The sequence below is a fragment of the Corapipo altera genome, unplaced genomic scaffold, assembly GCF_003945725.1.
Source record: "Corapipo altera isolate COAL_440 unplaced genomic scaffold, ASM394572v1 75, whole genome shotgun sequence".
Taxonomy (NCBI): domain Eukaryota; kingdom Metazoa; phylum Chordata; class Aves; order Passeriformes; family Pipridae; genus Corapipo; species Corapipo altera.
Window position 1 is genome coordinate 13,682,775 of NW_020884887.1, and position 24,808 is coordinate 13,707,582.

Genomic DNA, 24,808 nt, shown 5'->3' on the forward strand with positions numbered 1-24,808 from the left:
GGCGGGGCCGGGGGCGGGGCCGGGCCGGGGGCGGGGCCGGACTGAGCCGAACACAGCCGAGTCCAGCCGAACCTGTCCGAACACAGCCGAACTCATCCGAACGCAGCCGAACTGATCCTAACACAGCCGAACCCGGACGAGCCTCGCCTCGCCGGACAGAGCCGAGCCCAGCCGAGCAGAACCGAGCCCAGCCGAGCAGAGCCGAGCCCAGCCGAGCAGAGCCGAGCCTAGCCGAGCAGAGCCGAGCTCAGCCGAGTGCGCACGCCGCGGGCGCCGGTGCCGGAAGGAGCGGCGGGGGCGGAGCGGGCGCAGCCGCGGGTGAGTGTCGGTGAGTGTCGGTGAGTGCCGGGTCTGTCTGTCGCTGTGTCCGTGCCTGCCCGTGCCGTGTCGGTGTGTGTCAGTGTCGGTGCTGGTCCGGTCCCGGGGCGCCTCAAGCTCGGCAGTGGGTGAGCGCGGGGCGGACGGGCCGGGGAGCGGGGGCTGGGCGAGCCCCGCGGGGCTCCGGGCCGTGCCCGTGTCCTGCCGGCAGCGGCCTCGGGCCGGGCCGGGGCTGGGCGGGGGTCCCTGAGAGCCCCGGGGGCCGCGGCCTGTGCGGCGTGCGGGGCTGGGGGCGGGCAGTCCCCCCTTCCCTCCCCTCCCCTGCCGCTCTCCCTCTCCTCTCCCGGGCTGTGGGGCCCGGCCCGTGGCGCTGTGCCGGTGCCCGCAGGGCCCCTCGGGGGCTCTGCGATGTGACAGTGTGTGTTCAGTGACCCCATAACCTCGGGTGCCCCTGGGCTGCCCGTGCCACGTTGTGCCGACCCGGCAGCACTTGTTTGAGGTGGTGTCGTTTCTCCAGTTGTTACAAGAATTTTTTCTTAAGCGTGTGTGCAGCAGCCCCGCGGTGAGATGTGCTCTGACAGCTGGGCTTTGTGAGCCGGGGCTGGCCGAGCCTCTGGCCTTAGGAACTCCTCTGTGTGTCGTGGTGCTGTCTCGAAGATGAGTTGCTTTCCAAAAACTGATCAAAACACCCAAAGGAAGTCCATGCCATTACCTCACTTTCCATCTCTGTCCCTTTCTTCAGCTCTTAAAATACAACGTCCAGGTGCAGTTTTGTACTGTAGAATGAACTGTGCTGTGGAAGGCACAGGTTTGTGGCACAGTTTTGTTCACTGAGTTTCTTCGGGATTTTGAGTTTTGTTGCCTGTGGTGACGTTTTGCGGTGTTACAGTGATCACATGTGAAATTATGACTTTCGAGTGATCGTATTTAGATCCTACTAAAACTAAAAATACACCCTTGGCAGGAGGCTTGGCTGTTGCTTGCAGGTTGTGGTTTTGGACTGAACTGTGGCTGGGGTGCAGGTTTGGTGCAGTCAGGCTGGGCAGAGGTTTGTTCCCTGGTTCTGCTGACAGTCCCCACACAGGCACAGCTCAGTGTGTTCCCAGCTCCTGCCAGAGCTGTTCAGCTTGGGTGTCACTGGTTTCTGTTACCTAATTACCCCATAAAGGGATTTAAAACTGTCTTTAAAAGCCCAATGTCCTCTATTACCTAAACTTGCACAGGCTTTGGAAGTAAGCGCTGTCCTGAGGTTTGGAAGGGAAATGAGGAAATTTTTAGCTAGAAAAATGCAAGCTGAGAGTAGGAGAAAAAAATTCCTAGTTTCCAGGATATAAAAGAAGTGTGAGTTTGCTTGCTAGTCCGGCAGCATTCCCTTCAGGAGGCTGGCTTAGGGTGTTATCACAGCCACTGTGTGGGAATTCCTCATTCCCCACAGTCAAGTGGTCTCCAGTAGGTGAACCCCTGTCCTTGGACTATGGAGTGGTGGACAGGGCTCCACAGGAGTTACTGGGTGATACTTTGCTGATGAAATAATGTTCAGCGGGGTTGTTGGGGGCATTTTTCAGCGGCAGCCATCTGTTGTTGGTGCTAGAAGGTTAACTTTGGTGTCTTTGTGGAGGAGGCACAGTGATGTCTGTAAAAGTAGTTGGTATCAAAAGACTTACTTGGTCCAGCATAATTTTTAATTCAAAGCTTCTGTCTGCTTGCAGCAGATTATTTTCAAGTGAACCCTTGAAATAGCCTTAAAAAGGTATCTTTGTCTTCATGTGGGTCGTGAACAGTGATTGCTGGAGTTGTCTTTGTTCTGCTTTTATGGTGTTTTTAACGTGAGCCTGAGAGTTTGAGTCCATTTGGCACAGCTCTGACTGGGACCTGGTAATAGCTCTGAATCTCAGTGCAGAGCCACTTTGTGGAGCTTTGATTTGACACAGCTGTGAATTATGTGGTTACTTTTGCTGTGTGATAAGAGTAGATTTAATATCTCTATTCAAATATTGCCTGTGTGCCTTTACAATTAGCGGCCCATTTTTTCCCCATTTGGAAAGTGTTTCCCTTTGACTGCTGCCAGCTGATACGGAGGCTGTTCTGGGAGAATTTGGGTAGCTCTGTTTCTAGCACCACTTTTCTGGTGCTGATGGAAATTGAGCCCATATTTGTGCCACTTCAGCTGTGTTTGTGGAGTAATCCCGTTCTCACGTTAATCATTTAAATCTCATCCCTGAAAGTTTTTTCTGTGATGCACAAAGATTGTTTTGGTTGGTGTTTTTTTGTAAACATAAGTTTAATAGATGGAGAAGGTTCATGCAGCCGAACACTGTGAAGTTATTCTCACCTCAGAAACCTGAGCACTTCTCTTACATCAGGCTGTTTGCCCTGATTTGCAGGTTATTTGAGTCGATGGTTTTCCTAAGCCCCACAGAGGCTTTTCTCCATTGGTATTTTGCTCAAGCAATAAATAAATCTGCTGACGTGTGTGTTCTGCCATGTTTGCTTATTCTTGACCTTTGCTTTTTAGCCAGGCAAGGGACAGTTTCAGTCATGACGTTGTGTAACTGGGTGTTTACGCATCGACAAGCGTTTGATTTGTATCCTCAAAATCTGTGCCTGTTGCAGCTGATGAGCTGTCCAGAGCAATGTAGACGTGGGTAAAGGTTTCAGGGTTAGTGGTGGCGAAACCAAGGCACCTGGTGCTTCGTCATCTGAACAGATTTTGTTCCAGTGCAAGCAAATGTCATTTAAATGTTCTCTCCTCCTCTTTCCTCGTTATCTTTGTGTGATGTACCTGTTGTTGCGTAGCAGAGAAACTCTTGGTTGTCACAAGTGTGATTGCTATGGCAGGTGCCTGGGTTTTGGTCTGGTTCAGACCCGTGTTTTGACTCCTGTGTGCTGTGCTCCAGGCTCAGAGCTGCCCTGAAGTCATCTTGGGATGCCCCAAGGCACCTCTGCAGCTTCCAAAGGAAACTGTGCTCAGCAGTGCAGGGCACTCAGTTTCTGCAGGGCACCCAGACTCCAATGTCCACAGGGGTCATGCATTCCAGCAGGAATTGGCTGCCTAAATGCTTCTAAGGATGTTGCCCTTTAGCCTTTCAGAAGGTTTTCACACTAGGTACTAGTTCACTGTGTCAAACTGGTGCTTTTGGTGTGATTTGGAGCACAAGTCTGATGAGGAGCAGCTGAGGGGGCTCAGCCTGGAGAAAAGGGGGTTCAAGGGGGACCTTCTCGCTCTCTACAACTTCCTGGCAGGAGGGGGGAACCGAGTGGGGTTGGGCTCTGCTCACAGGTAACAAGGGACAGGATGAGAGGAAACAGCTTCAAGTTGTGCCAGGGAAGGTTCAGATTAGATACCAGGAAAAATTTCTTCATTGAAAGGGTGGTCAGGCACTGGCACAGGCTGCCCAGGGCAGTGGTGCAATTGCCATCCCTGGAAGTGCTCAAAAGGTTTGTGGATGTGGCCCCTGGGGACATGGTTTAAGTGTTGAACACGATGGTGGTGGGCTGAGGGTTGGACCCGATGATCTTAGAGGTTTTTTCAACCTTAATGATTATCCTCACTTCAGATCATGAGGAAATTTGGATGAAAGCTAGGAAATTAAATGTTTGTGGCTACACAGTGAACCCAGTGATGGCCCTCAGCTCAGCCTTCTGTTCTTGAATCTAAGCTGAAGGAACTCAGTGTGAAACGTGGTGTTCTGATGGGTTTTTTTTTAAACCTGAGTTCTGCATGTAAGGTTTAAATTGTGGCAGCCTTTGCAGGACAGTAGAGGAGATCACCACCCTTGAATGGCAATTCCAGAGCTTTGTGCTAGGTAGTTGTTTCCCATAACAAGCCAAACAAACAGGGTCTGTGTGGACAACAGGGATTTATTTGGCATCAAACTTCTCTAGATTCAAATCCACAAAACTTCTTCACCTCTTATTGCCTCTGCTTTGAACTCCAGCAGCTCCCAGGGGTGGCTGGAGCACTGACCCTGCACTGATATCCCTCCAGTGCCCTCCAAAGTGCTGCTTTTTCCCAGTTGAAAACTATGTGTGAAGATCCTGTTTGAAATCTTTGGTGGATCATCACACATCTCCTCCAAATCATACTGAGGATAAAGTTATTTTTACTTCTTGCAAAGATTTCAGTCCACATAGTGTTTCCCTGAGGGAGGAGAAAGTCTTTGATGTTGAATCACAAGGTCTGGATTCTGTTTTCTATTTCTACACTAATTTTTAATGTGTTATGGGGTCACTTAATTGGTCCATGATACAGTTTACCAAAATTAAATTGGCTTTTATTTTTAACCCAGGACTTTGGATTACTTTTGTTACCTATAAATATTTTACAATGCTTAATGTACTGTTCTGACAGATCTTAAATGCATTATATTTTCTGTTTATTTCAGACTGTAAGATTCAGATATGTTCCTATTTGATTGGATTTACAGTGGTTTCAGTAGCGTATTACAGTTTTTAGGTAAGTCTTTATTGTTTGGGACTTTTCCTTTCTGCCATTCTTGTATAAAATGTCTGTTCACCTCTGTTATCTTCAAACAAGGCCGTTGGTTAAATAATAATATTTGGTTTGGTGTATGTTCAGTAACACTCAAACAAAAGTTTCACTTATCAATAGTGAGCATTTCCAGAGTGTGCTCTCCACTCAATCTCACATTAAGCCTTAACTTCTTGAAAGAAATTACATTTTCCTTCACGATCATATTATGTTGGACTTTTCTAATCATAGTACATTTAAGCTGGTGTAGTTTAGTTGGCTTTTGTGGACCTTTTCCTGATTTTTCTCTGCTGTAAAGAAGTGAACTCAGTTATTTTAGTTCAGTTCTTTTGCACATGAGTATATTACTTCAGAATCCAAATGGGAGGGACTGTCTACAAAAATTAGTACCAGCTACTGAAGCCCTTTCTCATGTTCAGCAGTGTGTTGTTCTGTGACTGGTGTCACAGAAATCACCATGAAACTTCACTGATGTCTGCTCAAGAGCCTCAGAATATTATTCCCTGGCCAAAAGAGTCTGCAATCCAGATCAGTCCAAGGTGAAATATTAGCTTGTGCTTAACAGGGAAGGGAAAAAAACCCACAACCAGGAGGAGAATGAGTGTTAGGACACTAGAAAAGGAACAGAAGTTGCAGATCTCATAGGTAAAAGGCACATTTTCCAAGTTCAAAGGATGTTATTGAAGTGGTCAAAAAGCATTTGAGGCCAAGGAATCAAGGCAGGCTGTGCCACCTGCCTTTTATCAGTTGAGAGTTTAAAGTTTTTTGCTGAATGTTGGACCCTTGGCCTGCTGTCGAAATGCCAGCCAGTGAAATTTTAACTAAGTTGACTAATCTTTTTTATCTCCTCTTCCTTAGCTGTGCAGTGATTGCTGCACACTGCCCTGCTCTTCCATTCCTGGGCAAGCAAAGGCTAATTCTGGTGTGAGATACAGGAGCTTGAAGCAGGAAGGAGAATTACTTCCAATATGTCCCCCTTGTTCTAAAAGAAGCACTTTCTCTTTTCATTCTCAGTTATGTTCACAGCTGAAGAAGCCTGATCATAACACTTGGGAAGCCCCCCACAGTTCCCTGTCCTGTCAGCAGACTGATGGGGTTGCTTTAGGAAGCACATCATTGCACACAAACTTTTGGAATGCACAAAGAATACTTTTTTATTTATATGTATATATAAAAACTCCAGTCTTGGTGTAGCCAATAGCTGAAGTATTGCTGCTTGTTAGTCTTGTGTCTCTGTGACAGACACTTGAGAAGTGTGAAATGTTTTGGAGAAAGCAGCAGCATGTTACTGGGGAGCAAAGACTCCTTTATGTGCAGGCTGAGAGTGGCAAAAATGTTATTGTTTTACTGTATATTAATAGACTTCTGTTTAACTCACAGGGTGAGTTTCTCCTGTGATGTAAGTAAATATATGAAAATGTTTGTCACTTTTTCTTTCTCTGTAAACATTAATATTTTCTCCTCCACTCTGTAGTTCAGTAGGTAATAGACATATGGGCATGTGAGAAGGTGAGTTTGGGAAGTAAGAGTTGTTTGTATTTGAAAGAACTGTGAAGACACTCAGCAGGACCTGGAGTAATAAAGATCATTAATGACATAAGATGAGGAATATGAGAGAATATCCATTTATGAAAGTTACAAAACATGTCCCTCTGGAACATGATCCCAGAGATTAGCTGAAAGGCAGAAGGATAGGTGAGCAAACAGCAGCAGTGTAAAGGTCTGGGCAGAGGCACCTGTGCCCCTGGAATGCTGTGGCATCAGCAGGGCTGGCTTAAAATCCCCCCACAGAAAACACACATGAGGATAACACTTTAGATGAGATAGGTTTTTTTCAGTACGGAACAGAATTGATGTTTTGTTTTTAAATTTAATTTATCTTCATGTTTTACTTTGAATATCAATCAGTTTGAAGCAGTGAAAAGTAATTCTGGCAGAGGATGTAGTGTTGACAAGTTATTAGAGAATTGCCCTTTGATAATCTCCAACATTAAGAAAATATGGTGTTCGTGTTTTAAATGTCTTTCCACTCCTTCACAGCAACTGTTGCATTTCTGGGGTTTCAAACAGAGGGGAGAAGAAGGGGAAAAGTCATTCTTATAAAGATGACAGTCAATGAAAATAAGATTTCTTATTCCTTTTATGAAAGCATTGTCACATGGCAGCAGATGTGTCAGAAGTGCCCTGGCAATGCCATTCAGGATGTAGCCACCAGTTTTCCTCAGGGTATGGGTGGAAGTTACTTTTTGTCCAAATGAACCAACATTGAAGAATTCATTCATACACTAATTATGAGCATTGACATTGAAACCAATTTCTCTGTAATATTCTGCTTGAAATCTGAATTGTCTTTTTGCCTCAGACAAGTTTTTTGCTGTAACTGGAGGCAGCTGAACAAAGCTCTGTGCAGGTTCAGGTCCATGCTCCAGAGCCTGCTGGTGGTGCTGGACCTGCACACCTACCTCTCACCTCCCACCTCTCCTGTGAGCAAACTGGCCTTTTGCTGGGGCAGAGTAAACTCCACTGGCAGTGTTTAGTCCTGTTCTGCAGTGCTTTTCCTGAGCTAATGTAACTGCAGTTCCAGGAGTGACACATTCACACCAGTTTTGTGCCTCTCCCACTGCTGCCAAGCTGCACATGGTACCACGTGGCAAGTGGGAATGTAATTTGTCCGAGGAGGAGAGCATGGATAAAGGGCAGTGGTGATAAAGTGACACTGATAAAGTGTGTGGTGGGGCTTGGCTGGCCTGTATTTTGTACTGGGACTGTAACACTTTGTTCCTGGGAGCAAAATCATCTCTAGGGCTGGAAATGAACTCCCACCACTTGAACTGATTATTCACTGGGTCCTTCTTTGTTCTAGGACTGTACAAGAAATCAGGCAAACTAGTGTTTCTTGGACTGGACAATGCTGGGAAAACTACACTGCTGCACATGCTCAAAGATGACAGACTGGGGCAACACGTCCCCACGTTACACCCCAGTAAGTGAATATTGCTGGTCCCATAACTAGAAAGTGTTTGAAGGATTGCAGGAAAGGCAGGATTTAATTATACATCATAAGACCAACAGTGTAACTGGGAGAAACAAAGTAATTTTGGGGATGCAATCCATAGATAGTTCAAGTAACATTAAAAAAAACGTGTAGGATAGTTCAGTGTGTTACATTAAATTTAAGAGGTGAGTGACAAGCAGAACGATGAAGCTGAGAGTTTATATTACAGAAACTGGGGGGAAGAGGGGCCTGCAATTTTAGGGAACAGCTTCTCTGTGTAACTGGAAAGTTAGAGTTTGTGTCTCAAAAGTTGCTGTGTAATTGTTATCTTGGTAACCTTGCAGGAGTAAAAGTTCAACACAGGTTGAAAATGTGGATTGGTGAAGTTCAGTAAGGAGGTGAGAAATTGGGAAAGGATGTGAAGAGGAGAAACCTTGAATAGTTTTGGACACAAAATGCCATCTTTTTGGCAAACCAGATGCCAGAACCAACTGTTTGTGTATTATTATGTAGGGATACATAATGCATGAATACTGTCTGCTGTTCTTAGTGTTGCAGATATTTCATTTCACACATGCTTTAATGGTTAATAACATTTTGGTGTTACATGAACATGTCATTGATTTTGAGAGAATGCTTTGCTCTCATTTGCTTCTTGAATAACAAAATACTGAAAAGAACCAAGAGGAAAAAGTAAAATGTATGTGCTGGAAGGTTAGACTGTTCCAGTGCACTGCACAATCTTCACAGGAACATATTTCTGTGTATTTCCAGCTTCAGAAGAGCTGACAATTGCTGGCATGACTTTCACTACCTTTGATCTGGGTGGGCATGCTCAAGGTAAGAGTGTCCATTGACTCACTTAAGCTCAGTGAATTGGGTTGGAATTTGTTTCCAGTCAGAAATGCAAAGACTGACCTCCCACACTCTTCTTTGAGAGCATAAAAGACATTGGCTGGTTTTTTGTCCGTCTCCACCACTTACCACAAATCCCAAATACAATTTGCCAAGAGCTGCAGTAGAGCAGAAACTTTTGTCTAATACTGTGAAGGGGATTATGTACTTTGAATTGCTTGTATTTACCTTTAAGCTTTATGCTTCAAGCTTACCTTTGTTGACATGATTCTTGGGGAAACAAAAAAAGTTCTGTGCATCAGCATCCATGTGGGATAGAGGGGTGATAACAGTAAAGGAATGATATTTTTGCTCTGTTATTTCAAGTAAAACACGGGGTTGCATTCTGTAGACTGACAACATAAGCTAAGACTTAAAAAAAAATCAAATAAAAAAAATCTACCTGTTGCTCCTTAATGACCAATATACATCACTCTGAATTTGGGGATAATTTCCTTTTATTTTTAATTCTCATTTTCCCTGTAGCTCGCAGAGTGTGGAAAAACTACCTGCCTGCAATTAATGGCATCGTGTTCTTGGTGGACTGTGCAGATCATGAAAGGTTGCTCGAATCAAAAGAAGAACTTGATGTAAGTTTAAAGGAGCTTTTCAAAGCATGACCTTTCACTTGTAAGAGCTCAGCTCAAATACCCAGTGTCCAGCAGAGCCCTGCTGTCACCTCACATGAGTAGGAGCAATTTGACCTGTATTCTAAATTCATCACTCCTTCTTTCTCCTTTCCTTTGTAGTCACTAATGACAGATGAAACTATTGCTAATGTGCCTATCCTGATTCTTGGTAACAAAATTGACAGACCAGAAGCCATCAGTGAAGAAAGGCTACGAGAGACATTTGGTCTGTATGGCCAGACAACAGGAAAGGTATTGCTCCTTTTTTTTTTCTTTTCTTTCTTTTTTTTTTTTTGTGAGTTTTTGGTTTGGTGAGATTTTTTTGTTAGGGAGTTTGTTTACCTTATTTATGTGTTGACTCTGGTTCCTTCTAGCTACACAAAACAGATTTTTTTTTTAATTTGTAAAGTACTTAGTACATGATAACAATATATGAAATGAGTTCTGGGGTCTGTTTTTGTGTGTGTTAAATGCATCTTTACTACAACTTTTTAGCATCATATTTAATGCTACATTTTTTCAGAGAAAAAAAGAGTTAGAATAACTTCTAATACTTCAAGTTTATTATGCAGTATTTTTAAACTGAGTTTTCAGAGGCTATAGTTCTGGAGAGAATTATAAGAAAAAACTGGATAAAGTCTTTCAGTAAGTGACTTTTCTCGTGTGCAGTACAGGCTTTAATAATTTTCTACTTAAAATGTTTACCTGAAGCTTGAACCTAAATTTACACCTAAGTTTGTAGGTTGTGGGAAGGAAAAAGTTCCTGCTGGTACCTGTAGCAAGAAAGCAAATTTCTCGTGTGGGTCTTCATGATACTTCAACTGTTCTTAATGTAAATACAGTGCAGTGCTTGTAGGAGACACTGGGACACAGGGCACTGGGAAGGAGCTGCTCCCTTGTCCTTGTCCCTTGGAAAGACACCTCTGTGCAGCTGATGGAGTCATTCCAGAGTGGCTTCCATCCCAGCTCCCATGAGCTGACCAGCACTGTGGTTCTGCTGAGGGTGCCTGGTCTCACAATTCCTCTTTGCTTATTCACCCTTAGGGGCCTCCCCTAAAGTTCAGTGCCAGTCAGAGTTTAGGCTGAGCAGGAACAAAATCTTTACCTTCTTTTTTTCGGGTTCTTACACCCCCACACATAGTCAAAGAGGTCTGAACACTGTTGTGAAGCTCCAGTTGAGCAACAGCTTTATTGCACTCTGCTGATCTTGGCTTTGATCAGTCCTAAAATTAGTATAAAATACTCTTTTTATCTGGCTGGAAAACTATTGGAAATGCAGCAGGGAACTGTGACTGAAAACCAGAGCACTGAAATTCTCTATGGACATGTTGCTGTTCCATTCTGGCTTCAGGTACTTCACCCTCTCCAGTGTGGATGAAAATATGAAAATATGCCTTCAACACACAAAAATATGCTTTGTGTATTCCTTGTGTACATGTTACTGAGATTAGGATGGCAGAGTTAGTTTAGATGTTAGGAGGAAATCCTTCCCTGGGAGGGTGGGGAGGCCCTGGCACAGGTTGCCCAGAGAAGCTGTGGCTGCCCCATCCCTGGAAGTGTCCAAGGCCAGGCTGGACGGGGCTTGGAGCAACCTGGGCTGGTGGAAGGTGTCCCTGCCCATGGCAGGGGTTTGGAAAAAGATGAGCTTTAAAGTCCCTTCCAACCCAAACTGTTCTACAATTTTAGATGAATTTATGTTCTAAAATTCCAGTATCCAACACAAGTTAAGTACTGGCATTCCATAGAAACAGCTGGCCGTGTAAAGTAGGAGTTGTTTTATAAGGAGACCGTAACTGGGAGTATTTCTGTGTCTCTGCAGGGCAGCACACCACTGAAGGACCTGAATGCCAGGCCCCTGGAGGTGTTCATGTGCAGTGTGCTAAAGAGACAAGGCTATGGGGAGGGGTTCCGCTGGATGGCCCAGTACATCAACTGATGGATGCCAAAATCCCAGCAGCTCACCCTGCCCCTGGCTGAACCTCCTCTGCTCCTCCTCTGATCACTCAGTGTACGTAACTTGAATCCACTTGACTGTTCAAGTCAGAAAAATACACCTTTTTAGCTGATTATATCATTGATGCTAAATTATAAGTGTTGAGGATTGAAAAATTATTTCACGTTTGTAAGCTGAAATACCACAACCTGTGAGCTTTCTAATCCCATGCAACTTCCTTTTGCAGCTTTTAATTTGATGAGTCTCCAGCACCATTTTTGGTCAGAGCAACTTTCCAGTACAGTATGTTTGAATGCACTTTTTAACAGCTAAAAACGATGAACATGTGAAAAAAAAAATATTTAATGCTTATGTTAAATTTTTTTATGTACTTTTTTGAAACTGGTTTTATAACTTTAGAGTATATAACCATCTTTCAAGGAATAATAAATAATTAGCTGATGGATAATTGCATGATGCCTTACAGTTTTCAATAATACACTTTCTTATGCAACGTCATGCAATAAATTTAAATCCAGTTTTTGGCAACTTTAATGGGAAATGTTTCGTTTTAATGTGTCTTAACTAGTGAGGCTGCCTGGTGATCTGAATATGTGGGATATTTTCCTGAAACACAGCAGGCCACAAAGTAGTTCCATTGTAGGTTAGGATAAGGTGAGGTTTTTTCAGACTACCAAATTGCATTTGTTTTAAGGATTTTGCATAGTAAAGGAAAAATCTAAGGTGATGCCCTTCAAGTACAAATAATGTAAATTAGCTGTGCCAAAGTAAATCTTAAACTAATATCAAAAGTGATCTTAATCTCCTGGTCTCTGGAGTTAAATCCCTGATGTGGCACAAGAAATACAGTTTCTTTCTGAAGAAAAAATTAAGAATATCACTGCACTAAATATTTTGCTTCCAATTTCATTAGTTTTGGGTCTACCAGCAGATTTGCCTGTGAAATTACCAGGGATAAAAAAGTGTTGCCATTGCTGCTTGTGAAAATTTATCAGCTCACACCCAATTGGCCAGTTTTAGTTTTGGTATTTTAGACTGGGACAAGAGGGATTCTTTTGTGTGGTTTTTGCCCTGACACCTGGCCAGTGGGGCAGCTGCTGGCTGCCCAGGGGACTTATTTCTGGGGTAAAATTCAGTCCCTGTTTCCAGTCTTCTGGTTTTCCCTGTCTTTGAGTGTGTTGGCTCCCCAAGGAAAAAGCAGGTTATCTTTGAAGAAAGGGTGTTGTCTGTCAGCATTTTGTTGGTGCTGCCTGGGAGCTGTGATTGGTGCTTCCATGTGCTGGGGATGTTTTATTTTACTGTGAAATGAAGGTGGGGTTTCATCCCTGAAGTCACCATTTCACCATGATGGGTTTGAGTTTCACTCTGTAGTTTGTTTTCCCCTTGTACAGATACAAACTGCTGCAAGTTTTACTGAATCCCTTTTACCTCCTGCTGTAGGTCTTCTCCAAAAGACTTTAGGCCTTATGTTTCTAATATCCATGGCAGCAAATGTATTTCTGACTGGTTTGATTTCATAAATAACTTTCTCTGGGATGGAATCTCAGATTTAAAGCCTGTAGGCTCATAGCAAATAAATTAGACTTATTCCTTGCCCAAATCTGAACTGGTATGATTGAATATTGATGATCAGTTCCCCACAGTCCTAGGCTGTGCATCTGAATAAGATGAATAATTCAGAACATAGCTAATATAAATTGTAAATGAAGTTTATTGCTGCAGAATCGTGTGCAGAGCATTAAGCCCAGTTTGTGCACAGTGAAGTTCAGTGTGATGATATCAAATGGCTTTTCCAAATGACCAGCACAAGAGAATTCTGCATTTAAACCAGTGCTCAGCTGTAGAGTAGTGTCTCTGCTGCAGAAATCCAAACTGGAGGTAAGAAGTGGCCTCTCACCAGCGTGTGGACAGTGTGTGAGTCTTTACTCCCTACAGCCATTGTGTAGGGGATGTGCCTCTTGGCTTTTTTTCTCTAGCTTTTTCTGATGGTGGCTGTAATGCAGAGAACAACTAAATCACTAGATGGTGTAAATATTAAAGGTACTACTTGCAGAGTCATATTGTAGTGTTGATGTGAGAGACTCGGGACTGTGCTGCCTGTGCTGATGGAAATGAAGCTGGAGGTGGAGATGTTCTGCTGCACTTCCACAGGCTGAGCCACTGCATGGGCACAGAGGGTCCTCTTCACCTGCTCTTCCAACCAACCATGAGCAGCAGCAGCAAAGAAAGGGACAATCCTATCAGAAATTGAAAAAAAGGGGAGGTGATAGTGCTTGAAAAGTGTGTGTTAAGAACAATTCTCACTGTTATGGAAACACTCAGATTTCCTGGTTCCTGCTGTGGGATGCTGCCTGAAATGTGGTTGCTGTAAGGGCATGAAGAAATCTGGACCTTGTGTTTATCCACCTGGGTGCTGGAATGGTCCCTGCTGTGGGAACAGCTGATCAACACTCAGTGAAGTACACAAACAGTCTTGCTCTGTTCATTCAGCAGAGGAAGGATCTTCCTTCTGTAGTTTACCTTCTGTTGTGCACTTGAATGTGAATGAGTGTTGTGTGTCTTTGTGTGAAGACTTCATTAATAGACAAATAACTTGATGAGAGTTTTCCTGGTGGTTCTCATCCCTACTCCCCCCCACATCTCCCTGGCCATTTATTTCTATCTTATTCCTAAGACTGTGACCAGTCTTGCTTAAACAAAAGCAACATTCACATGTGGGTCTGACTTCTATGAATTCTTTTTTTTTTTTTGCACTCTTGACTATGCAGATTTCAATTAAACATCACTTTAAAGAATGTGAAAAAGAAAACTCATTAATAAAGATGTTATTTATGAAGTGTCTCATTTTGGTTTTACATTACAACAGTTCCTTCAGAGAAATGAATGCAGATTTCTAAGATCCTCATAACTACTTGTGACAGTGGCCTGTATTTCACTGGAGTGACCCCAGTTGGTGGCATCTCTGGGTTGAGTAATTTTTATTTTGCTTGGATTTAGTTAAAATTGGGGTTTAGTATGTACTGTATAACTGAGAGGTGATTGCTGTATTTCAGTCTTGGTTTAATAAATTTTTCAACAATTATTGGCGTTGGAGAGGGGAAGGATCTCCAAGTTTTCTCATTTGTCCTCTTGCCAGATCGAGATAATTTCATTGTTATTTCTGTGTTCGGGTCCTGTCTTTGATGTGCCAAAGGTGACCTGTGGCATTCACTGGAGCACAATACCTGCATGCACAGGAGCTTTATTGGATTTTGATGATTGCAGCTGAACACCAAATAGAACATTTGGCACCTATTTATTTATAATAATGTCAGTTCAGAAAAATGATGGAGGTGGTCTCCAACCCCAGTGAATTCACAGGTCTGCTTGAGGTCGAATTGTTCTTCTCCTGTTTGTACTGTCCAAATATTTGGTTGTTACCAACCAAAGTCCAGTATTTCTATTGACTGCACCGTGCTCAGATTTAGGTCACATAAATGTTAGTTATGGGCTGAGGGGTTACATTAAAACAGCCTCATCCACTGGCTGTCACTGGGGTCTTGTAACTTCCTCACACTGAGATAAAACCACTCTTTGCACCAGTATCTGTGTGGAACTGGATTCTGTTTGGAAATGTGAGTGCTCTAAATGTTTAAAAACGTAATTTATATAATAAACTGCAGAAGAGAAGCTTAAGATCAGAGTGTTTGTTGACATGTTCTCAGTGTGTTTGTTGTTGTGTTATCCCATCCCATGCTGGAAATACAAGTATCAGAAATAGAAAATAAAATGTTGCTTGAATGTGAAGAAAAGGAGTTTTAAACAGGGAGTTCTTGTAGAATTATCAAACCCAGGAAAAAAGTGTGCTCAGTACATGGTCTAGTAGTGAGCTGGGTTCTAAGATGGGTACAGTAATAATTCAGTCTGGTTTTTGCTAGATTTTTGTTCATGTGTGCATGGAAGCAAATCCCCTGCCTGGAAAGCTCTTTGAACATGGACAAAACGACATTTCCTTTTCTGCAATTCTAAAATGAGGTGGAAGGGTCTGATCTTACAGGCAATCTGTCTGAGAATCCAGCTGCCCTCTAGGATTGGCACTGTTGGGGGAGTGGGGTTTGCCACGGGGTATTATCAAACTGCTAAACTCAACCCTGACACAGCCCATGGGGAAGTGTCTTAACCTACTGTGATAGACAACTATTTTCCAACCCTAAGCATATGTTCTCCTTAGTTTACGTTTTTCAAGTTATTTCTTACTTATCTGCTTTTGAATTAGAATGAGAAATTTGGTAAACAGGTGGAGTAAAACAAAAAAAAAATACATCCCATGTCTTCCTTATGACCCTGGTTCTTATTGCACGTGTCCTGTCATGGTAAGAAATTTCATAATAATATTTTTGGAGCCTTTGATGCCTTTCATTCCAGGATCTCAAAGCTTTCAACCTGCTGATGCTGCCTCATCATCCTTGTGGAGGCAGAGGGCACTCGTCCTGTTTTCCCTGTGGCGAAGGTGATGGAGGGATCAGGTCACGCTTGGTCCCTGCCTGAACAGGAAGAGCTCTCACAGCAGCCTCGAAGGAAGCAGTGCCTCCCTAACTTGGGCACTGTCTGCCCATGTCCCAGTGGGATGAGAGAAGCCTCCCTCACCTGCAAACTACTGGAGATCCTGCACAAACCGTGTGTAAATCAAGGGCATTTTGGGTCCCCTCCCTGGTGTTCGTGGCACCACAGCCACTCTGAGCATGAGCCATTCACTGTGTTGCACCCAAATGTGACAAGATTTAGTAGATAACAAAAACTTGCAATGTGAGGACTGGGTGCAAAGCTTGGATCCACTTGTAGTCCTGGATTCTCCTTCCTAAATGTGTGATAGATAATAAACACTCTCCTCATTGAAGGAGAATGTAAAGGCATACTTTCAGTATTGGGTCCAAATGCCTGGTTTTGGCACAGGCAAATAAGAATTTATGTTGCTTGGATGGATTTTCCCCCACAAGGGTGGTACTTCACTGTCAGAGTGGTTTGATTAACTCCCAGGAGCAGCACTAGCTGGAGCAAACCCTTGGCAGTAGCTTGAGGCAGGGATGAGCTGTTGGAGACCTGATCTTGGCCACTTGGTGATATTTGAGTGCCTGACCCCAGGGGTGGGAACAGCAGCTCTGTTGACAGGGGGTGTAGTGTGACAGGCTGCTGCTCTGGGCAGGGGTGGCACCAGCCCTGGCAGCAGCTGAGGGGGGAGCTGAGCTGAGGAGAACCTGAGCTTACCCTGGCAAGAGGCTGTGGGGCAGTTCAGGTTTTGTAGCACATGGGGGTTCTGAGAAAAGGGATTTGCGTTTCTGTGAGAATGTGGCTCCCGAGAGGAAGGGCAGAATTTAAGTTCAAGTTTGTTCAAATCTTTGTTGAAGGTTTGGTGAAAGCCAAAAGCTTTGCTGGTGAGCAGGAGGTCAGTGCTGGGGACATGGGGCAACCCCAGGTCCTATGAGCATCTCTAGGAAATAATTGAGCAGGTTCCCACTGTGCAATGGAGGAAGGGAAAAATCAGTTGGGTTGACAGATGTCCCCTTGCCAGCAAGGTAAAGAGGGAAAGCAACTCAGCACAGGGCTCCTGATACTGCTGTGCCACAGCTCGTGTGTGGGGCTGACCCCAGGGTTTGGAAATGCTGGTGCTTGTGAAAGCAAAGAAGGGAGAGCACCCAGGTAGTGAGAGGAGCTGTGTTTCAGTCAGCCTCTGCACACTGTGTTGGTGCCAGCGTTCCTCAGGATATTTTGAAATCTATCCAGTGTCCTACAACTGAGCTGGGCTTTGCTAAGTCACTGACAACTGCTGGTTCTTGGTGGACTGTTCCCCAAGGACAAAGCTGAGCTCACTGGTTTAACACACTTGACTTCTGACCAGATCATAAGCACAAACTGCAAAACTTAAACCATACTTTAGACTCTCTCTGCCCACTGGCACTCAGAGATGGATTTTGAGTTCAGCCCAAGCTCTTGGTTCCAGCCCCAGTGCCCAAATGTTGTTTCCTCTCTGCATTCTTAGAGCAGATTTTGGTTTAGGTTCAAATAAATTGAAACTGTAAAAGGAAGACTCCTTTATGGGCCACTTAACTCTTCTATTCCTCGCTCTGTGTGTTTGTAATATAGCTGCAGGATGTAAATATATGTATATACATATATATACACACACAGGAAGTTTAATATGAACCTGTGCAAAATATTGTTACTGAGATGCATTAGCATGAAGTTGCAGAGGACATTTAGTGAAATTCTCTGCTCGTAGTAGGTTTTAAACAGTAAAAAAATCAGGAGTTGGCAGTACAGAAAATTAAAAGCTTTTGCTTTACTGGCAAATAATTAATTACAGGAGATATTGTGAGAGAAATTCAGATGTGCAGCTACAGGAGAGCAGCTGAAGCTCGGTGCTGCCTGGACAAACAGCAGTTAAGCAGAACAGGAGGCAGAGCTGGGAATGTAGTTTTCCCTTTTTTAGAGCTTCTGTTTTGTTTCTGACGTCAGAGACACTTCTAGCATTGGTGTAAAGAAGTCTGGATGTTCCTACAAAATGAGAGGTTTACTTGAGCATGTTTTTAGGGAGTGTGTCCCATCCACTTGCTCTGACTCACTGCTCTGTGACAGCTGGCTCTGAGGAGCTCCAGTGAACATCCACAAAAGAAAGTGATGATGATTTGACATTTGTACCTGAAAATCAGTCTGTAAAGAGAACTGCTTTTTGATTTATAGTATTTTTTTATTTTTTCACTCCTCCTCTAGCCTTCCTATGTGCTATTACCACTTCTATAATAGCCTTTTGTTTCCTAATCTGTATTTTGAATTGCCTCCCAAGTTTAAAAAACAATATGGTTCCGTTTCTCCTGGGCTGGTTTGGAGGGAGCTTTTTTCCAGCACTCTGATGCTTAAAATTCTGGGGAAGAAATTTTTAAAGAGGCCTCTGTCAAAGAAGAAATTCTACTGGTGTTTTCAGAGCTGTTGTCAGGCAGAATGCAAGAGAGAATTAGTACAAGGTTTACATGTGTTCTTTGCCATTATTATTTTGGGAGAAACGAGGAAAGCCCAAAAAGTTACAGTCTCTGTGGTTAGTTGAAGTTAACAGAGCTGCTGCAAGTCTGACTGCAGAGAAGAATGTGTAACAGATCCTCACTCATGTGACTGTGGATGAGTCTATTTCTGTCTCAGTAAACATGAAATTATGAAATCCATGCCATGGAGATGGGGCTGGTGAAGTCCTTGGCTGACCTGGTCAACTGTCATTGGACTTGCACCTCTCTGGGAGTACAAAGTGAATTTGAACTTACTGCAGAACACTGTCCTGCTGGAAGATGTGTAGTGAAAGGAAAGCAGGTTCAAGCAATATTGCAAAGAAACCAGCCAGTATGTTGCCAGGTAAGAGGTAAAGCGTTGAGAGTTTCTGTAATAATGTCTTACACACCTCGTGGGCATAAGAGCACTTCACAAAGACAACATCTGGGAAAAAAAAAAATCACCAAGAAACAGGTTTTCTTTTGTACATTCCAGATTTGAAATACATTCTTCGTAAAACTGATGTGTGGTTGAAACTTTGTGTGTGTCTCAAGGCTGCAAAACAAGGGGAAAAAGATGTGAGGGAAGTGGGTCATACTTTGCCTTTGCACTCCTTAGATGGTTCCAGTGATCCCCTGCACAGTGCAAGGCTTTGGTGGGGAAGGAGCTGGTCCTACCCCGAGCCCTTTGCTGGATCCTGCCTCAGCCTTGCCCTTCCCTGCTGCTCCTCCAGGAGATGTGTCCCACCTGCACTGGGACCATCCCCAGCACCTCTGCTCTGCACCAGCTCCAGCTCTGAGCATCCCAGGTGCAAAGGTCGGTGATATTGCCCCCCCCAAATGCTTAATTCCTCCCCCAGTATTCAGTTCTGCCCTGCCAGGGCATCTCCTCTCCAGCATCCCCGTTCAGTGAGCTCAGTGCAGGAGGGAGGCTCAGGCAGCTCTTGAGATCCAGCCTGTTGCCAGAGGGGGAGGAGTGGGCAGGTTGTACTGGGCAGGAGCTTGCTGGGACAAGCACAGCCTGCCTGTGCAGGCAGGTGAGTCCTGGCAGGTGGGAGGAAACCCAGAGCCTGTCCTGGGAACTGGGTGAAAAAGTCATGCAAGGGGGGAGGGCAAAACCAGGGAGGAAAAAAGACCGGTGGGATCCTGGATTTCATAGAATCCCAGAGTGATTTGGGTTGGAAGGGAACTTAAAACTCGTCTCAATCCAACCTACCTGCAAGGGGCAGGGACACCTTCCACTAGCCCAGGTTGCTCTAAGCCCTGTCCAACCTGGCCTGGAACACTACCAGGGATGGGGCAGCCACAGCTTCTCTGGGTAACCTGTGCCAGGGCCTCACCACCCTCAGGGAAGAATTTATCCCTAATATCCAATATATCCCTGCCCTCTGTCACTGAGAAGCCATTCCCCCTTGTCCTGTCCCTCCATCCCTTGTCCCAAGTCCCTCTCCAGCTCTCCTGGAGCCCCTTTAGGCACTGAAAGGAGCTCTAAGGTCTGTTGGATCCTTTTCTTCTCCAGATGAACACCCCCAGCTCTCCCAGCCTGGCTCTAGAGCAGAGGGACTCCAGCCTTCAGAGCATCTTTGTGGCCTCCTCTGGACTTGCTCCAACAGATCTGTGTCCTTTTTATTTACTTAATTCCTGCTTTTCTAATTTTGCAGAGGAGGCAATCGAACTCCCACCTCATTTGCAGCAAGTGCCTGAGCACAGTCCTTTCACAAGCAGATGGTGACCTTCCATTCTCACACAACATCCCCCAAACTCCTGGAGCAGCACGTGCCTTCACCTCCCTGCTGTGTAATGCAGCCTATAGGGCACGTGTTGCAACCCTGCACCTGATTCCTTTAGCCTGTATTTCTGTACCTCCCTAGGGAATAATCTGTTCCCAGTCCTCACCTTTTAGAAAGTTTGTGGGGGTTTTATGCCAAGAGTAAAAAAATTAGGTGAAGTGAAAAGAGCAGCTTTCCCCCACAAGCCTTCTACAGCCCTGGGAAGGTCCTCAGTAGAAATCTGTGCCTGATGGGCAGGATGAGGAGCCCAGGCTGGCGTGTTACTGCTGCACAAGAGCCAGAGAAAGCCCTCAAGCCCCAAATCCAGCTCATTCCCCCAGATCCTGGTGCGTAAGAAAAGCAGGATCAAGCCTTTCATTTTGCACCTTTTAAACTCTCAAGGCCCAGTTTTGCTCATCCAAAATTCGGCCATCCCTCACACGCTGCTGGCACTGCATTCCCTGGGCAGGGATGATGTACCTCTGAGTGACAGAGGGGATTCCAGCTCCAAAAGAGCTCCTTTGACTCAGATTTCAAACAGACGTAGTTAGGATCTGTGTGAGAGCTTCAGTAAAGTGGGTAATTTGGATGGTGGCCTCCTTTCCTAATAAATGAGAGGTATCTCAAGAACCAACAGTTGTTTTTTCTGCCTCGTGGCAGTTTCTGGAAACTTGATATTTCCAGGTATTTGAGTTCTATCGTTTGGATACTTGTCTCTCCTTCCAAGTGTTTGTATTTAAACAGCAGACAGACTGTCAGTAAGACAGGGGTCATGTGAGTGCTCTTCATGAAAGATGATTAAAAAAGCAAATGGAATGATCACTCCAGGTTCACTGTTGGAATTAGGAACAAACCCAGGCTTAACCAGTGATGAGTCAATGCAGAAATGAAGTGCCTGTTTATTGGTAAATTAAGGTTGGCTGCCATTCCCTGCTTCGAAGCCCGTGTGCCCCCTGGGGTTTGGAAAGTGGTGATGCAAACTGATGAGTCACAGTTTAGAACAATAGTTTCTTCATGCGAAATGACTCAGGATAAAAGAAAAACAGGTTTTTCGAGAAGCTGATGAAATTACAAAAAAAAAATATAAAAGAATAAAACAATAGGACATCTTTAACCCCGTGTTGAAAGTATTATATCTTTTTCTGAAGAGTAAGGTGGTTGATGCCTGAGATCAGGGGATTAAGTTGTGCCCGTTTTCAGCTCACTTTCCACTTCCAGAGAGTGCAGGTGGATAACCAGAGCAAAAAACAGTAACAACATCTCATATAACACTGAATTGTGGTCATTTGTTGGCGTTATGCTCCCTGCCCTCTCCTCTTTGCCCAGTTTAAGGTAAAGGCTGGTGCTGTTGGGCAGAGGGCAGCCTGGCCCCCCTGAGGTCTGGCAGGATGCTCTGGGAATGGGAGGTGTCCCCTGCCACAGACCAAAGAGCCTCTTCATGAGCCAAGAGCTCTGCTAGGTATGATGCTATAAAAATAACATCCATATTATAGACCTGTTATTATCTATAACATTATCTATGGTATAAATATCTCTGTTTCCTCCAGTGAGGGTGGAATATGCTACCCTGTAGCTCCCATGGCCCCACAAATATTCATTTCAGGTATTCTGTAGAGTTTTCCTGCAGAAATTATCACCTTAGCAATCTGAATGTAAATATGCACGATTTTAATTTTTTTTTTTTTGAAGGATTTAATTACATCAGAACAATTAGGTAAAGGGAGGGCAAGCCACAGTCTGTCAATGAAAACACCATAATCGGATTGATCCAGCAAGCCAAAAACCAGGCTTATTTCCTCTCTTGTACTACATGTACTCACATGATGCATAGCAAATTTCCTGCACTTTTTTGGGGTTGTCTGAAGGAGGAGAAAGCTCTGGTCTTTGCCCAGGGCTGCTGGCACATCCCCACTGCCAAGGGCTCTATCCAGAGTTCGAGTCTCCCTCCAGTCAGGCATGCTCCATGCTCCTGGGAGGATTCCTGCTCTCACTGCTTTCCTTCCATCCATAGGTGGCAGCAGGCTTTAAAATCTTTAACCTCTCAACATCGATGCTTTTTTAAGAGCTCAGGGAATTGTGCAACGATCTCCAGAACTCTGGTGCACAGAACCGGTGCAAGGGGAATGGATTGTTTTCCAGGAATGAGCCACCCTTTGCAGCTGTTCCCTGAATTGCTCCGTGAAGTCAAACGGCAGAAATTCAAACCCAGGGGAAAGAAAGGGCAAATGGGTACCTCTTTGGAGCCAGCACAGCCTTGCAGAGAGCAGCATTTTTGTCAGATAAGTAACTCAGGAAGAATAACGTGGTTAACAGCTTTCCCTCGCAAAAAGCATGTGAGTGTAAATTTAAGCAGCTTTGCTCAAGTTTGGTTTTGGATGCCTCTGCCTCCAGTTGGGGCTCTCTCCTCTCTGTGCTGTGGTGGTGCCTGGCTCTGTCTGGGTCAGCTGCAGGTGGGATCACCCAGAGACCCAGTTCAGGACATGGGGACACAGGGGTGGCTTGGACAGGTTGGCTGCTCGTGCTCCAGCAGCACATGGAGCGTGATCTGCTCCATGGTGATGACAACCCCAGCTCCACGGGGTGCTCAGGATCTCCAGGCCTTGGGATCTCCACCCTGATACCTCCACCTGCAGCAGGATCGTTCTGGCTGCCCTGGGCTCAGCTGTGAGCCAGCCCTTCTCCAGCCTCCCCATCCCAACCCACTCCTGAGGATGGAGCAGATGGAGGAAGGTCAGCACTGTGGTGTTTCTACTCACATTAATTTTAGTTGTGGGTTCCTGCTAGAACTCCTGGGCACATCCTAGGCAGTGTGGTGCCACGTGCCCAGTACACTCCAGGGACTCTCTCTTTGGTTTGCCTTTTATTTTCCTGTGTTTCATGCCAGGCTCACACAAACAGTTCAGCTGTGTTGACAAGGACCAGCCAAAAGCCACACTGGCTGCAGGAAGAGCTGAGAGGTCAGAGGGCTCCTCGGGAGGCAGGATGAGGCAGGACTTGCTTGGAGGAGGCAATGAGTCACAGCCACCTCCCAGGGTGATTAATTGGGAATTTGTTAAAGCATGGAGAAAGAAAAGCTAAGTGGCAGGTGCACCAGCCAAGGGTAAGGGAAACTCTCCATACAAGTCATTATACTTCTCCTGCAAAAATTAATCACTGCTTTAATTGAACGAGATATTCTTCTCCCCCTGCCCAGTAGCTGGTGGAGTGTTGCTGGAGCAATGGTAATGACTCACTTGAAAACCACAAAGGTGACAAGAATTCTGACAGGCAGCAGAGCAATCCTAAATAAAACTTTGCAAGCTGCACATGGTGTTGTAAGATTAAATAATAATCAAATGGTAGTTACAGTAGTGCCTGTATGCACAGGGTTGGTGCATGACCCGGAGGGGAGGCATCATCCAAGGGGGAAGGAGAAAGCCTGGGTTTGTGAATGTCCTGGGGCTGTGAGGGAGCAGGATCAGGCCTGGTGAGCAGAGGAGCTGAGAGAGGACATGGTCCCCTCCCTGTCTCCTCCAGGACAGACAGAGCCCATCCAGCTCTCTGCATGTGCAGGAATGGACGCTGTGCTCAGCTGCACCTCAGGGAAAGGCATCTGCCCTGCATTTCCATCCTCAGCCTCGCTGCCTGATCCTGTAAGGAAAAGTACATGCTGGCTTACACTTAACTTTCCTAATAACACGATTAAAATCACATGTTTTACACAGCTGACCTGCCCGAGGCAGGGAGGTGACTCCCCACGGGGCTGCAGTGCCGGTGCCACCGCTGGGACCTGGGGACCGAGGCTACTGTGCCCCCTGGGCATTATCCCACAGCCCTGGGGAGTGAGAGCCCTCCATCTCCACAGCCCCTGCTCTGAAGTGAAGCACGACCACTTGTTTACAGCCAGGAGCTGGCTCTGCAGGCAAAATTACCCCTATTTTGACACCTCTCAGAAGCACTGAGTGACGGCTCTTGGAGAGGAGCAGCAGCTCAGCTCAGGCTGTCGTTGACAGTTCCAGATGACAGGAATATGAGGGATAATTATGATATAATTAAGTTGAAGTGATCATCTCATGTCTGTTTAGTGTCTAACATAAAATGAGCTGGTGATCTCGGTCTCCTTTGCAGTGGCCTTTGGTTAGAAAGCAGTAACATGTGGGATGGGAGGGGATGCTGGCATTCCAGGGGGAAAAGAGGGTCAGGGAGAAGGGTCCTGCCCAGGCAGTGGAGGCTATGCAGGGAATGGAGCTTCTGCAGTGTTCTGCCTGTGTTTGGGTGGCTTTTTACCTTCCCTGCTCTGGGAAATTCCCAAAGAATGATTTCCATGTCAGACAGCTGTGAGAACAGTGGTTCTTCATCTGCTGTAGCATAAAATGCCAATTTGTGCATGACCCAGGCAGTGGCTGTGCTCGCTGGGCTCCTGCCTGGCCCGAGGGGGAAGAGGGGAGCCCTCAGCCTCCATCACCCTCACTGGTCCCGAGCACCCAGCTGGAGTGCTCCCAGTACCCAGAAACACCATCAAAAAGCAACAGTATTTGCAAAAACCACTATTCAAACCACCAATGTGTAATCTCCCTTCTTGGTAGCTGCCAATATCACATTTCCCTGGAAGCAGAGTTCAGAGGATGGTCCCTGTCCAGGGTGAGCACCTGCCACAGGAGTGCAGGGACCCCTTGCACTGGGAGCAGCCCAAGGCTGAGCCTTGGTGATGGCTGGTGTCCCACAGAATCACAGAATATTCCAAGTTGGAAGGCACCCACAAGGA

At 45.3% G+C, this 24,808-nt stretch overlaps 1 protein-coding gene across 4 annotated transcripts; it reads left to right on the forward strand.

Annotated features, from left to right (window-relative positions):
• Positions 1-274: 274 nt before the first annotated feature.
• SAR1B (secretion associated Ras related GTPase 1B) lies at positions 275-14,957 on the forward strand. 4 transcript variants are annotated; one of them, XM_027643193.1, is made up of 7 exons: positions 275-328; positions 4,704-4,774; positions 7,674-7,793; positions 8,580-8,645; positions 9,186-9,289; positions 9,449-9,580; positions 11,148-14,957. In XM_027643193.1, the coding sequence occupies exons 2-7, from the start codon at positions 4,720-4,722 to the stop codon at positions 11,262-11,264; spliced, it is 594 nt and encodes a 197-aa protein (XP_027498994.1). In that variant the 5' UTR covers positions 275-328; positions 4,704-4,719; the 3' UTR covers positions 11,265-14,957. The 4 variants fall into 4 exon arrangements, with proteins under 4 accessions (XP_027498994.1, XP_027498998.1, XP_027498995.1 ...); XM_027643197.1 differs by having other exon boundaries at positions 279-318; XM_027643194.1 differs by lacking the exon at positions 275-328 and adding an exon at positions 339-446.
• The last annotated feature ends 9,851 nt before the right edge of the window (positions 14,958-24,808 follow it).